This window comes from Dryobates pubescens, chromosome 9 (assembly GCF_014839835.1).
Source record: "Dryobates pubescens isolate bDryPub1 chromosome 9, bDryPub1.pri, whole genome shotgun sequence".
Taxonomy (NCBI): Eukaryota; Metazoa; Chordata; class Aves; order Piciformes; family Picidae; genus Dryobates; species Dryobates pubescens.
This window is the reverse complement of record NC_071620.1, coordinates 23,975,071-23,989,498: the sequence shown is the minus strand read 5'-3', so window position 1 is coordinate 23,989,498 and position 14,428 is coordinate 23,975,071. Positions and strand designations below refer to the sequence as shown.

Sequence of the window (14,428 nt, the reverse complement as noted above, 5' to 3'; positions counted from 1 at the left end):
GCAAGTTACCTTGTTCACATGGGCAAAGTTTTGACCAGTGAGATGTATTACAATACCTTTTCTCTTTGATCTGTTTTTATGGTTTCTAAATGGAAAGCTGTCACAGGTGCCCTGAAGAGTAACAGCATGGACTCCCAGAAGATTAATGAACTTCTGTTTCTGAAGTTGATACATGTTGCCAATATCTATTCACATCTCTGCACTTCATGAAATGCTGTGTAGCATTCCAAGTGACCTGCATGTTCTTTAGAAAGCTGGAAATGACACACTGATAAAACACCTACTTATGTATATTTAAACATTATCACTTCAGCATTTATCCAAAGCTGTTTTGTAACTGTATAAACATTTAAACATTTTAATTTAATACTATAACATCTCCTTTTTAACTATAAAACTGCGCTATTACAGTGTCTTGCTGTTGTTACAAGAACAGGAACATGCCAGAAAGGCCAGTAGAAGAAAAGAGAGAACTTCTGGTTTATCAGTGAGCAATTTCGTATAACTCACAGGTTGAATCATTTTTTCAGTCTCTTTTTTTGCAATGAATCATAGAATCATTTAGGCTGAAAAAGCCTTTAAGTTCCTCAAGTCCAACTGTTAATGTAACACTGCCAGGTTCACTGCTAGACCATGTCCCCAGGTGCCAGATCAACTCATCTTTTAAATACCTCCAGGGATGGTTACTCAACCACTTCCTTGGGCAGCCTTTTCATATGTTTGACAATTATTTCAATGAAGAATTTTTTCCTAACAGTGAAACTAAATATTCCCTTGAGCAACTTGAGGCCATTTTCTCTTGTCCTATTGCTTGTTACATGGGAGAAGACACCAACCCAACCTTGCTACAACCTCCTTTCAGGTAGTTGTAGAGCGATACGGTCTCCCGTGAGCCTCCTTTTCTCCAGGCTCAACAGCCGCAGTTCCCTCAGCTGCTCCGCTTAAGGTTTGTGCTCCAGACACTTCAGCAGCTTTTTTGCCTTTCTTTGGACACACTTCAGCTCCTCAATGCTTTTCTTGCAGTGGAGGCCCAAACCCCAATGCAGTATTTGATGTATGGCCTCAGCAGTGTTGAGTCCAGAAAGATTATTGCTGTCCTAGTTATGCTGTCCACAGTATTCCTGATACAAGCTAGGATGTTGTTGGCCTTCTTGACCACCTGGGCACACTGCTGACACATATTCAGCTGTCTATCGACCAAGACCTTTAGGTTCTTTTCCACTGGACAGCATTCCAACTACCCTTCCCCAGGCCTGGACATTGCATGGGGTTGTTGCATCCCAAGTGCATGTCCTGGAAGTTGGGATTTGGCTTCAACACATGCTGTATCTTGTGTTAGATTAATGAAATGCCATACATTGGCTGTACTTAAATTTTAAAGTCAGTATGTAGAGCATTTGTGTCTTACACATTTTAGTCTGCTTAATTCAACCATTTCCAATTCCCAGCCTCTCCACTGTAAAGAGCCCCAAGAGCACAAGCCTGTACATGAACAACCTCATGACGTTTTTAATAACAAACTTTGATTCTAAAATTAATGTTTCACCTTTGTGGTTTTGGAAGCACTAATTTGTCTTAGGCAAGATATTACTGGAGGTAGTAAAACTGTCAGCTGGAGTGCCTGGCTTGCTCTGTGCCCATACTGAGAAATACTTTGACAGAGATATCCCTATAGCTAAGGCTACAGCATTGTACTCTTTGGATGTTAGTTATGAATCAGTTGACATTTTTTGAAGTTAGATCCAAGGCTGGTTGTTGTTTGAAGAGAAAATAGTGTCAGAGAGCAGCGAAGATGGATTTTTGTTCTTGGTATTATTGACCTTCTTAATCATTTGTGTCAAACATCTTTGTGCTTTCTCTAGAATGATACTTTATATAAGATATTGCATTAGAAAGTTATTTTGAAGACCACATTAGGAATGAGTAAGACTTCTGTTTCTGCATCAGTTGTCATCCTCAATCATAATAAAACAAGCTTTCCATGATTTATCTGTCATCCTTGTCTTTAGGTTTGTTCATTCATCCTCCTTTTCCTTTTGTCCTTACGTTTCTGTTCTGTTGATACAGCATCCTTACAGAGTCTGCAGCAGCTGCTGACATTCCCAGTAATTAAATGTAAGAGGAGGAACTCCTAAAAATTTTATTGCTTTAAGTGCTTTTTTTTGTATGCTGTAGTTTTGTGGTTTTCCCTCTACCCTGTGATGTGCTACACTCCAAAGAAGATGATGTTTTTCCAGAGCAGGAGAAACCGTTGCCAAGGCAAACTTTGCTGAACCTTGATGAGAAATCTTAACTAAGTTTTGGCTGCTTTTACAAAGGTTCAGGTGTGTCATTGTACAGTTATGTTACCACTGACAAAATAATATGATGAATCAAGGCAGTGCAACATAGCAGATTTGTGCTCGTGCACAGCCTGCATAAGTCACAGCTTAATTACATCAGGTAGCATGGCTGATAGCAGAGTTCATTCCCTAATATTATGATTATCACTTTGGACCGTTTCAGATAAGAAGACAAGGCGGAATACAATTACTTGTGGACCTATTGGACCATCGGATGACAGAAGTCCACCGTAGTGCCTGTGGAGCTTTGCGAAACTTGGTATATGGGAAGGCAAATGATGACAACAAAATCGCTCTGAAAAACTGTGGTGGTATCCCAGCATTAGTACGGCTACTCCGCAAGACTACAGATTTGGAAATCAGAGAATTGGTCACAGGTTTGAATCTTTCAGTATTTTTTGTTAAAATTCTATATAGGCCCTGTGAGCACAGTCCTGTGCTACGTGCCATTTGCTCCATCAGTGACTATTTTATTACCGTATTCTTTACCATAAAAATTGTTTTTAAGACCTTGGGGTATATGTGATGTATGAATAGCTTTATATGATATCATGCAGATAGTTTACAGATGTAGGCATGGTTTACATTTATGGTTGCTGGTCAGTTTGCTCTTGGTTAGCGATGAATGCTCTTGCATGAGATGTGCTCCACACACAGATACGTTGTGGGAATCCTGTGCCCTCCCTCTGCTCTTCCTCCTGTCTGGCGTAGGGTTGCACATGCAGAAGTTGGATTTTACTGAATTCTTTTAGAAGCTGTTATTCATGTCTTTTATATCCTATAGAGTTAGGAGGAAAATTTATTTGGTTTTGGTGTTTTGTTTTTTTTTTTTTTTTTACCTTTCCTGTGGTTTTGGTAGGGAAATGGAAAAGCATGTTGGAGAGGTGGACATCATCTTCTGAGGCCTTTATTCTGAAATTTGATATCATGCTATGCGATCTGTGTTAGACACAGGGAATGCAGGTAATGGTAGAGTCTATTTCTTTTCTTGATATAGAATAGAATAGAATAGAATTAACCAGGTTGGAAGAGACCTTCGAGATCATCGTGTCCAACCTATCATCCAACACTACCCAATCAACTAAACCATACAACCAAGCATCCTGTCAAGCCTCGCCCTGAACACCCCCAGCGACAGCGACCCCACCACCTCCTCAGGCAGCCCATTCCAGTGGGCAATCACTCTCTCTGTGTAAAACTTCCTCCTAACCTCCAGCCTAAACCTCCCCTGACGCAGCCTGAGACTGTGTCCTCTTGTTCTGGTACTGGTTGCCTGGGAGAAGAGACCAACCTCCGCCTCACTACAACCCCCCTTCAGGTAGTTGTAGAGAGCAATAAGGTCACCCCTGAGTCTCCTCCTCTCCAGACTAAGCAACCCCAGCTCCCTCAATCTCTCCTCATAGGGCTTGTGCTCCAAGCCCCTCACCAACCTTGTTGCCCTTTTCTGGACACGCTCCAGCAAATCAACATCCTTCCTAAACTGAGGGGCCCAGAACTGGACACAGTACTCGAGGTGCGGCCTAACCAGTGCAGTGTACAGGGGCAGAATGACCTCCCTGCTCCTGCTGGCCACACTGTTCCTGATGCAGGCCAGGATGCCATTGGCCCTCCTGGCTGCCTGGGCACACTGCAAAGTAAAGGCTGATCATTTTAAGACTCTTAGGATGTTTTCCATTATGAAATTCAAGCTGGGGTGGGTTTTTTTCAGAAATACAGAATTGCTGTCAAACAGCACCCATCTGAAATGTTTGGAGATTTTTGTTCCCCTTGCTCCTAAGCTAGCCTGTTTAAAATACAAAAGAGAAGCTAGATTTTTTTGTCACATTTTGATTTAGTTCTGTTTGATTGCTAATGTCAATGTGGTTATTGATTTAATGACACAAATAAAACGTCTGAAGAGCTTTTCCTTATCTTTTTAAACAATGCCATTTTAAAAAATTCATAATTTCCATTATTATTTTCCTATTAAAATATATAAGAAAAGTTGTCATTTCTGTGACAGAAGCACCGAAATGCACATTATGAGCTATGATTCTACAGAAATTACTTACTTGTGGGTCAGGCCTCATTTAGGATATAATGGATGAGTATTTTCATCTGGTTGACTCCAGGTTCCTTCCTTGAGGGTATCTGAATAAACTGTATGTGTTTATTAAATGCACTTTTTGTATTTGATTTAGTTGCTTGGTGAAATCACCTATCATCTCATACTTGTTAGGCAGGGTTAATGGGGCAGGGATACTGGTTTACACAAGCTGGGATGGTGCCTCCTGCAGAGTGACAGGATTACTGACAGATCTAATAAAGTGTAACCACTGCTTTGGATTCAACATACTTGTTTGAATCTTGGTTATGTTGTCTGTGTCCTGGCTCCAGGGAACATTCTGCCTATTTATTCTGAATAGTAAGTGGCAAACTGCTAATGAACATCAGCAGTACACCTCAGCAGTCGCATTGGGACTTCCCATGCTGTCTACAGATGGAATGCGTAATGTCAGTAGATCGTTTAAAGGAAAGGCTAGTTTACATTCCTTCCATTGAACAGTATGTTGTTAAATTTTCCTCAGTTTCCACGGAAAGTATGGGTGCTAGGACGTCCTCAAACTGTTAGCTACCGAGAAGAGTAGCTGCTGACCATTAGTAATAGGTAGTAACCAGCCTTTGTATTGGTAGATGCAGCTCCCAGGGACAGTGAGTATCAGAAGTGCTGGACATCTGTGATGGCAGAGCAGAGCAAGATGGTAATCCTGAGAAACAGAACCAGTTAGTGGTATTGCAGAATTGTTTTCCTGGGCCTATTTTTGTAATTGTTTTGGTTTGTATTGCTGTAGTCGCCAGTGCATCCACTGCTTGCCCTTGCTGGGCTTTGTGCCTTTCAGAATGCAAATCACTGGCCCTTGCTTTGAAAAGGCAAAATTTGTGGTATTGTGCAACAAAGCTCCTTTCCAAAACAAGGCTCACAGCTGCACCTTTCATCTCTTTGGAAACAGGCTGGAATTGGGCATGTGAAACAGTTTTCATTTGTTTGTGGGGTTTTTTTTTGATGAGGTGTTGTAGAAGTGGCAGCTACCCTAGTTAAATTCCTTCATTCTGTTCTTTCTGGGGAACGAAAGATAGCTCCTGCAGCAGCTGCACTAGTAACGAAAAAAATTGGCTTAGTGGTGGGCACAAGGGAAAATCAAAGAAGTTCCTCCTGCTTCCCATCAGCCTTCCAGAGTTGAGGTGGCAGGTAGATAATTATTTCAGTAGTGCCACCATAACCTGGAGGAAGTACAGAGAAAATAATGGCACATGTGGGTTTTAGGAGTAAGTATAATACCTCTAGCCTTTCCATCTCATCTTCACTGTGCATCCTGTCTACATAAGAGCAATTCTTGTTTGTAAGTTTTAGAGAGTGCACAAAGTTCCTACCTTAGGAATTCAAATAGGCTCTGTCATCATCACCATTCCTAAATACCCCTTGAGTATTTGTCCTTAGTGTGATTCTCTTAGGTGGGGAAGTGTGATTATCTCAGGAACTGAGCCTATCAGGTCTAAATGACCTGTCCAGAAATCTGGAAAGATGAAGGTGTGAATCAGTCTGAGTAGGCACTTAGCTGCTAAGTGGCAGCCGGCAGGAGAGGTTTTTAGCAGCTCCATTTGTCTGAATAGTAGTGAAGCATTTGTCATCTGCCACAAGTAACCTGAAGCACATGCCTGCCAGAGTAAAAGTTCTGTTAGTTCCTTCCTCAAACATGCACATTTTCTTCCTTCTTGTGACCTCTCTTGAAGAGGATTATAATTTCAATTTATAGATTTCTCAAGGCTGTTTTTGGAAGGGTGTTTAAACCTGCAGAGCAGCTTTTTCTCCCAGTAGCCCCTTGCTTGTCAGGATTGCCTTTGGTGCCTTCAGCATTTCCTCTTTTCCAGAGATTTCTTTCTGCCGTAATCTCTCCAAAAGAGAGTATTTCCCTTCTCCTTTATCTTGTCTTTCTCCTTCTCAGTAGCAGAGGTCTCAGACTAATACTGGAAAACCTTACCATTCTCAAATTTTTGGATTGTGCAAATGGAACCTTATTTCAAATTATAGCAGTTCAAAGCTTTCTCGAGTGGAGAAAATGGTTTTGGTGCAGGCTCCCATGTAGAAGCTGTGAGTGACGTGTACTGTATAGCTGTTCTGAAATTAAATAGTGTCAATGCCCAGAAAAGACTTCCCAATAAATTGAAGGCTTACTCTTCCAGAAACACTTTCATAGTCAGATTTTTACTGGAAGAACCTGGATAAACTGATGTATACTGATTAATATATATATTTATGCAGAAGTTAAATACTTCAAAAGAAAAAGATATTTCAGCATGGCCTACAGCCTCTGGTAGTTTCCAGAGACTCAAGGAAAACAATTATCTTGTTTCATGTTGGTCTGTAAATTAAGTCAGTATAAGCTAGATGCACTGTACTTAATTTAGCCATCTTTCCACCCTAATGCAGTGTGAAAGAATAAAAACCTGCTATTCTAAAATAATTAAATGTTAACACTTCCCTAATAAATATAAATAGATGAGAACTCAGTACAAAATTAGCACAGATTTTGCAGATGGTAGAAAAGAATGTTTCCACTCATTAATAATGACAATGAGTAGCTGATTTCTGATTCTCTTGCCTTGCCCAAGTTAATTATGAACCCTTTCACAAAATTCTATTTTAGCATTCTTTCTGTTTGTTTTACTAACAGGGAAAAAATACACTAAAAAATGTGAGGTGTTAGTAAGGATAACTCAAGAATCCCGTTGATGTCTTGTGGAGAAGGTGGGGTCAAGGAGTTGTTGGCAGATTCAGCCTGCACTTGCTACTTGTTCCATCAGCTCCACTGTTAGCTGGGTACCTGTCTCAGCCAAAATTATTGAAACTGCTATTCTCATTTTGATAAACAAACACCATCACAACTAGAGTTATTATTTCTGCCTATGAACAATAAGTTAGAAACAATTATGTTTGAAGAGTTCCCTTATATGACTGTATCACCCATTTTCAAACTGTATATAACCTATTTGATTGGAAGGTGATAGTGGATGATCCATTTCTAGAACACACATGATGACAAAGAAATACAGCTATAAGTACTGACAGGGAAAATTGGTTTTTCCTGTGCTGGCAGCCAGCCTGCTGCTTACTTTAGGTGACATGAAGGTGTTAAAAATTTAACTATTGGCTCCTGAAAATCACAGACTCAGAATCACAGAATGTTAGGGGCTGGAAAGGGCCTCAAAAGATCATCTAGTCTAACCCCCCTGCCAGAGCTAGAGCAGATCACACAGGAACGCATCCAGGCAGGTTTTGAATATCTCCAGAAATGGAGACTCCACAACCCCCTCTGGGCAGCCTGTTCCAGTGTTCCATCACCTTCATGGTGCAAAACTTTTTACTTATGTTTTCATGGAACTTCCTATGCCTCAACTTCCACCCATTGCTCCTTGTCCTGTGATCGAGCATCATTGAGAAGAGCTTGACTCCATCCTCTTGGCACTCATTAATAAACATAAATGAGGTCACCCCTCAGTCTCCTCCTCTACAAGCTAAGCTGGGGCTAAGAGCCCCAGCTCCCTCAGTCTCTCTTTGTAAGAAGGATGTTCCACTCCCTCATTTTTGTGGTTCTGCGCTGGACTCTTTCAAGCAGTTCCCTGAGGTCCTTCTTGAACTGAGGGGCCCAAAACTGGATACAGTATTCGAGATGTGGCCTCATCGCGGCAGAATAGAGGGGGAGAAGAACCTCTCTCAACCTACTAACCACACCCTTTCTAATACACCCCAGGATGGCATTGGCCTTCTTGACCACAAGGACATGTTACTGGCTCATGGTCATCCTTCCATCCACTAGGACCCCCAGGTCCTTTTCCCCTTCCCTGCTCTCCAACAGGTCAGTCCCCAATCTATACTGATACATGGGGTTGTTCTTTCCCAGATGCAAGACTTTACACTTGACCTTGTTGAATTTCATTAAATTTCTCCCTACCCAGCTCTCCAGCCTGTCTTAAGACTCACTGAATGGCAGCACAGCCCTCCGCTGCATCAGCCACTCCACGCAGTTTGGTGTCATCAGCAAACTTGCTGACAGTGCTCTCTGTGCCCTCATCCAAGTCGTTGATAAATATATTGAACAGCACTGATCCCAGTACTGACCCCTAAGGGACTCCACTAGATACAGGCCTCCAACTAGACTCCATCCCATTGACCACAACTCTCTGACTTCTTTCCTTCAACCAGTTCTAAATCTATCTCACTACCTGATCATCCAGACCACACTTCCTCAGCTTAGCTGCTAGGATTCTGTGGTCAATGCATAAATTATGAAAGCAATCACATTTAACGCACATACACACAAAAAAAACCCACCAACACCACCCCCCTAAAAAAAAACCCTATGTAATTCTACATATATATTATATGCAGATAGGTTGGACAGAAAAAAAATTTCATTTACTTCCCAAAATTTTTATTCCAGTATTCATTAGTGTTGTCTTTCACTTCAGCTGTGGCCAGTTGGTGTTTTGGCTTGGTTGGTCCTCTGTTGTCACCCCATGTTATGCAGCATTATAATGTAGCTGTTTCACATTTCTGTTCCATTTTTAGTAGATGCCATACTTTATAATGAGGTATGTGTAGCCTTGTTAATAGCCTATCAGTGTTACTGAACACAATTGCTTGTCCTCCTTGTATCTGTCAGGTTTGACGTAACTCTTGCAGTTTAACCACCTTTTGATTCCCTGACTGCTTATTAGCGTGTGCATAACACACACCAGTCAAGACACTCCAGAAGGTCCCTTTAAGCCTTGTATGTGTCTTTGATAATCAGTGCATTTGCAAGTTAGTGGGCCTGCAGGTTTAAGGGAGTATTCTATTGAAATGGACCTTTTTGGCTTATGTCAGTGAAAGGTTTATCATGAGTTTTTTGTTAATTTTGTGGTTTGTTGTTTTTTTTTTCTTTAGTTTTGTTTTTAGGTAATTCTGTCCAGTTGTTTAGGATTTGTAACTTCCTAGCACAATAGCAATTCTTTTGATGGGGCTTCCCAAAGTCATAATCACATGCCTGCAGTTGTTTCCTATTTATGATGTTATTTTCTAATTGGACTGTGTAAGGTATTGGACTCATGGGTTTTTTGTATAGTGAATCATGTTTAACAATGTTATGGCAAAGGGCTGACTATTTAGTACTTAGAATCTTGAAGCAGTTTATCAATTTAATAATTTTCTGTAAAAGTGCCCTTGACATTAGCTTAGTTACTGGAGTATATAAACACAGATGTGAAATTTTATTGTGATATAAACATTCATGTAGAGGTACAACTATTTGTAGCCCTATTGCTTTTTGGAAATTTCATTTGAAAATGTGTGAAGGCTATTTTATCCCACTGTCAGGTGACTTTCCCACAGACTTAAGTGTAGAAGAGTAAATGTCTTCTGTGTGCTGCATTCTTTTATTATTTTACCTTGATGTAACTCTTAAAATCTCTATTATATCCTTTTTTTTTTACTGGCGGGTTTGTATTAGGTGTCATTTCAATGATAATTTTATTAAATAATCAATTTCTCAAATTATATCAAATTTTCATAATGAAGCAATACAGGTATAAGGAAGCCTGGCCAGTGAGAGGCCTACTTAATTTCAGCAGCTTTCCATACTTAGTATGAAAAGATAGGTAGGAAGATAAATGCGTGAAGTGGGTTGCTTTTGGAATGAAAGAGAGGATTTTGGCATTACATTATCTGAAAATTAGAGTATAAAGATACAATATGTTTTAGGTTCAGATATGTATCTTGGATATCACAAACTTTTCAAACTGACAAATGAAAAGCCATCTATGTACTTTAAACTTCTGTGGCGGCATAACCATGGTAATACTGCTGCTCAAGATTGATATAAATTTGATTCAATGTTATGCTTAACTGAAAGAATATCATTTGACTGTCATAACTCTTTGTAGTTAAAGAAAATGGAGACATGACATAAATGCAGAAAGTATACAAATGCCTCTTAAGGTGAAGATCTTTGAATTATCTTCTCCACCTCTGAACATCTCATCACTATATTCTGTCAGGTCAAGGAAATAGGGATCTACTGTGGAGATAGATAACTGCTAGCACAAAACACAGCTTTCAAAAGTCTTATTTTGATTTTGGCAAGAAAATATATCCGTACCTTGCTTACATTCTCCTCTTCTTTGAACACTCAAGCACAGAGGCAAGTAAGGCAGACAGATATTAAGCTTAATTATTTTTTAAGTACTGGATTTATAGTAAGAGTCATGATTTTCAAATCTGCTTGCTTGGACACTAAAATTTGCTCTTATGTTTTGAATGCTTCTCAATCAAAAGGATGATTTGAAGTTCTAGTAAATGTTTATTAGTCTTTCTTTGAATTAATATAATTGTAAACATAATATCCTAACACAGTCAATTTAAAAAGTTGATTAAATTTTGCACTAATTTACTTCTAGTTAGGCATTATTAATAACAGTTATTTTCAACAGTAGCAAAACTATTTGTGCATTGAAAATGTGTATCTGTTTACTCTGGAATGAAGCCAGTAGCTGAATGAGGAATTGCATATTATAATTTATTCAGTATTTCCTTCTTAAAGTAAAAAAAGCATTTTCAGTTCTCAAAGGTTACATAATAATTTGACTCACTCTCATTGCTTGAAATACCTTTAATCAAAGTATTCTTCAGCTTCTGCCCTCAACTTCGTGAGCCAGCAAGAATTTCATCTGAAATGCCAAACTCTCAAATCTCCTGCTCATCTCAGATTGCAGTAAAAATATGCATCTCATCTCCTGACTCAAATTTTGTAGAGAATAGCTTATGGTTTCTTGCCATTGCATGTAAGATCTTGTTATGGGAAAAAAGGAAACCAACAGTTTGTTGAACACGGGAAATGTGCATATTACTGCTAACTTGATAAAATTAAGCTTATGCCACACCATTATGCAAAACTAAGCAAAAGCAAAACAACTTACGTGCTCTTTGGAAGCAGTTGCTAGAGTTAATCAAGCTAAAGGCCCAAGTGCCCCAGCAAAACTTTAAGCAACTCAGCTGTAGAGGTTTCACCAAGGTGGTATAAACCCTTTGGCCGGTTCCTAGCAATGGCAACGGTGTAGGTTTTGTGCTAGAGAGCTACTCTGCTTTTCCACCCCAATAATCAGTTACTTTAAGGTTTTACATAGAGTCTTCAGAAATCACTATTGCATCATCATAATTTTTAGAAAACACTTTAAATATCTATCTGTATTTCTCCAGACTAATAGGCTGACATTTCACATAGAATAGAATAGAGGTACAAGGCATGGCCTTGTAAGTGGAACACCAACATACTTTACAACAACCTCCTTTGGCATTGCTTTCCTCTTCCCAAAGTGGCCATCTTTCTCCCCACATTAAATGGGCAAGTTTGTCACCAGAGGAATGTTGTTGTAGACACTCCAGAAATCCTGCACTGTTTGGACTGTATAAATTTTCTTCAGTTTTGAGGCACATTCAGCTGCTGTTGTACCAGAAAGTGACTTGTCCAGCCAGAAGATCCATGGCGAGTGCAGTGGTAGCTCCGCCAGCTTGTCCTCCTGCCTGCCCCACCGCTGGGCCCGCTCCCTGCCACTCGCCGCCTCCCGCCTGCAGGGGCTGAGCACCATTACCGCACTCAGACCCAGCACAAAACCCACAGTGGTTCTTTCTTGCTTTTGTTTTCTGTCTGTCTCTGGGATCACTCCCTTGTCTGAAACACATCAACTTCCAAGTTTAAATGGGAAATAACTATTTTTCCCTTGTACAATCAATAAAATGCATCTTCTATGGAAAATTCATTCAAATTGTTTTGATTCATATGACAATGAAACTGATTTCATAATTTGCTTCTTAATATGATACAACAAGTAATTTTTGTGATTTTTTTTTTTTTTTTTTTTTTACTTCATTCAAATCCAAGTTCAAGAGGAAACACCAAAAAAGGCAATCTGGAGTGATAAATAGAAGACATCTGTTGCATCATATGACTTGACATAATAGCTGCATTGAACTTCTTCAGCAAGTCATAATCCTGTGGAAAAATTCAACTGGGCATATAATTTTCATGCCCCTGCCAGAATGCTGGGGCGTTAAAACACTTTCATTTTAAACCACTACATTTTAGTTTCAAAATAGTTTCTTTTAAGAAATAGATCTGAGTATGTAACTTTTTTTTTTTGTTTACAAATTGAAAGTTTGAGGATATGCTGAAACATTTTCATTTTGTGATGCAATTGCTTATTTCATTGATGCCACTAATTTTATTTCTCTTCTTTTAGGTTCACAAGCCAGCCACTCTCTTTCCCTCCCAAATAATCTTATTTTCTTAGATAACACTTTTAAGGTTTAAGGACTAGTAAATAAATGTTTCTTCTTTTTTTAATTATTTTTTAGAAGCTGTACACTGAGTCTTGCATCTACATGCAACTTTATAAATAGGACTCATTTCCTAATTGGTTCCTATGAGAACTGTTATTTGTAACTTCCTTGTGCTCTGTATTAGGGTCTGTTACCAAACATATATTTTGATTTTGGGTGCTAGAAAAAAAAATATTCTGTAAAATACGCATGTAAGCATTTAGAAACGAAACCAAAACCCCCAAAATTCCATTCATACATGCATCCTTGCTTGATTCCCTTGTTTCCTAATAAATTATTTAATTGAGAGTGGCAGTGCCATTAATCATGTGTTAAGATGACATTTTCTTTGAAAAGAGTTGATTTGGGTTTTCTTCCTATATTGCCCTCACTTTGGTTTGGCTTCTGTGTTTTATGGGACCAGGTTTTCTTCATCACTTTTCATAAGGAAAACAAGTTAAGCAGCAACTTAGCTTAAAACTTAACTAAGACTTAAGGTATCTCAGTTTTTTGTCAACAGTCCTGGCTAACCAGGGTGGTCCCAGTTGACTGGAGGCTAGCAAATGTGATGCCCATCTACAAGAAGGGCCAAAAGGATGATTCAGGGAACTACAGGCCTGTCAGCCTGACCTCGGTACCAGGAAAGGTTACAGAGCAGGTCATCCTGAGTGCTATCACATGGCACATACAAGACAACCAGGTGATTAGGCCCAATCACCATGGGTTTATGAAAGGCAGGTCCTGACTAATCTGATCTTCTTCTACAATAAGGTGACCCACATAGTGAACAAGGGGAGGCTGTGGACATTGTCTGCCTGGGCTTAATAAACCCTTTGATACTGTCCCCTACAGCATTCTCCTTCATAAACTCATGGACAAAGACTGGATAAATACACTTTGTGCTGGATGAAAAATGAGCTGGCTAGCCAGGACCAAAGAGCAGTAGTGAATGGAATGAATCCATTTGGTGGCCAGTCACAAGTGGTGTGTTTAGTTCTGGGCTGCTCACTACAGGAAGAATATTGCGGTGCTGGAGTGTGTCCAGAGAAGGGCAAACAAGGGTCATGAAGGTCATGGAGCACATGACCTATGAGGAGCATCTGGGGGAACTGTGGTTGTTCAGTCTAGAGAAAAGGAGGCTGAGGAAAGACCTTATCATTCTACAACTACCTGAAGGGAGGCTGGAGCGAGGAGGGGCCAGCCTCTTCTCCTTGATGGCAAGGTATAGGACTAGAGGACATGGTTACAAGCTGAGCCCCGGGATGTTTAGGCTGAATATTAGAAAATATTTCTTCACTGAAAGGGTTATCAAACATTGGAATGGTCTTCCTAGGGCAGTGTTGGAGTCACTGTCCCTGGGAGTGTTCAAGCAGCATGTGGTCCTGGCACTTAGGAACATGGTTTAGTGTTGATCTTTCGATTCTGATTCAAAGGTTGGATTGGATGATCTTTGTGGTCTCTTCCAACCAGATACATTCTGTGACTCTGATTTCACAGTAACTTAAGTCAAGTGTCCTAGCTTTAACCATCTAACATTAAGAATAAAAACATTAAATTAAACATTAACCTGTCTAGCGTTCTTATCTGACAATTCTTCTCTTCCTCAGTTATATGCTGTTTTAAAGTGTGCAGGAGAAAGAGAGCAGCAAAAATAGGTCAAAATTCAGTCCTCTGGCAAGAATACAAACTTTCTCGG

At 39.8% G+C, this 14,428-nt stretch overlaps 1 protein-coding gene across 7 annotated transcripts in view; it reads left to right on the top strand.

Moving 5' to 3' along the window:
• Positions 1 to 14,428, top strand: part of CTNND2 (catenin delta 2) — a 576,017-nt gene that overhangs the window by 441,823 nt on the left and 119,766 nt on the right. For all 7 annotated transcript variants that reach the window (XM_054164400.1, XM_054164398.1, XM_054164401.1 and 4 more), the window contains one exon: positions 2,506 to 2,719. In XM_054164400.1, coding sequence (XP_054020375.1) covers positions 2,506 to 2,719 — 214 coding nt within the window. The remainder of the gene's footprint in view (positions 1 to 2,505; positions 2,720 to 14,428) is intronic.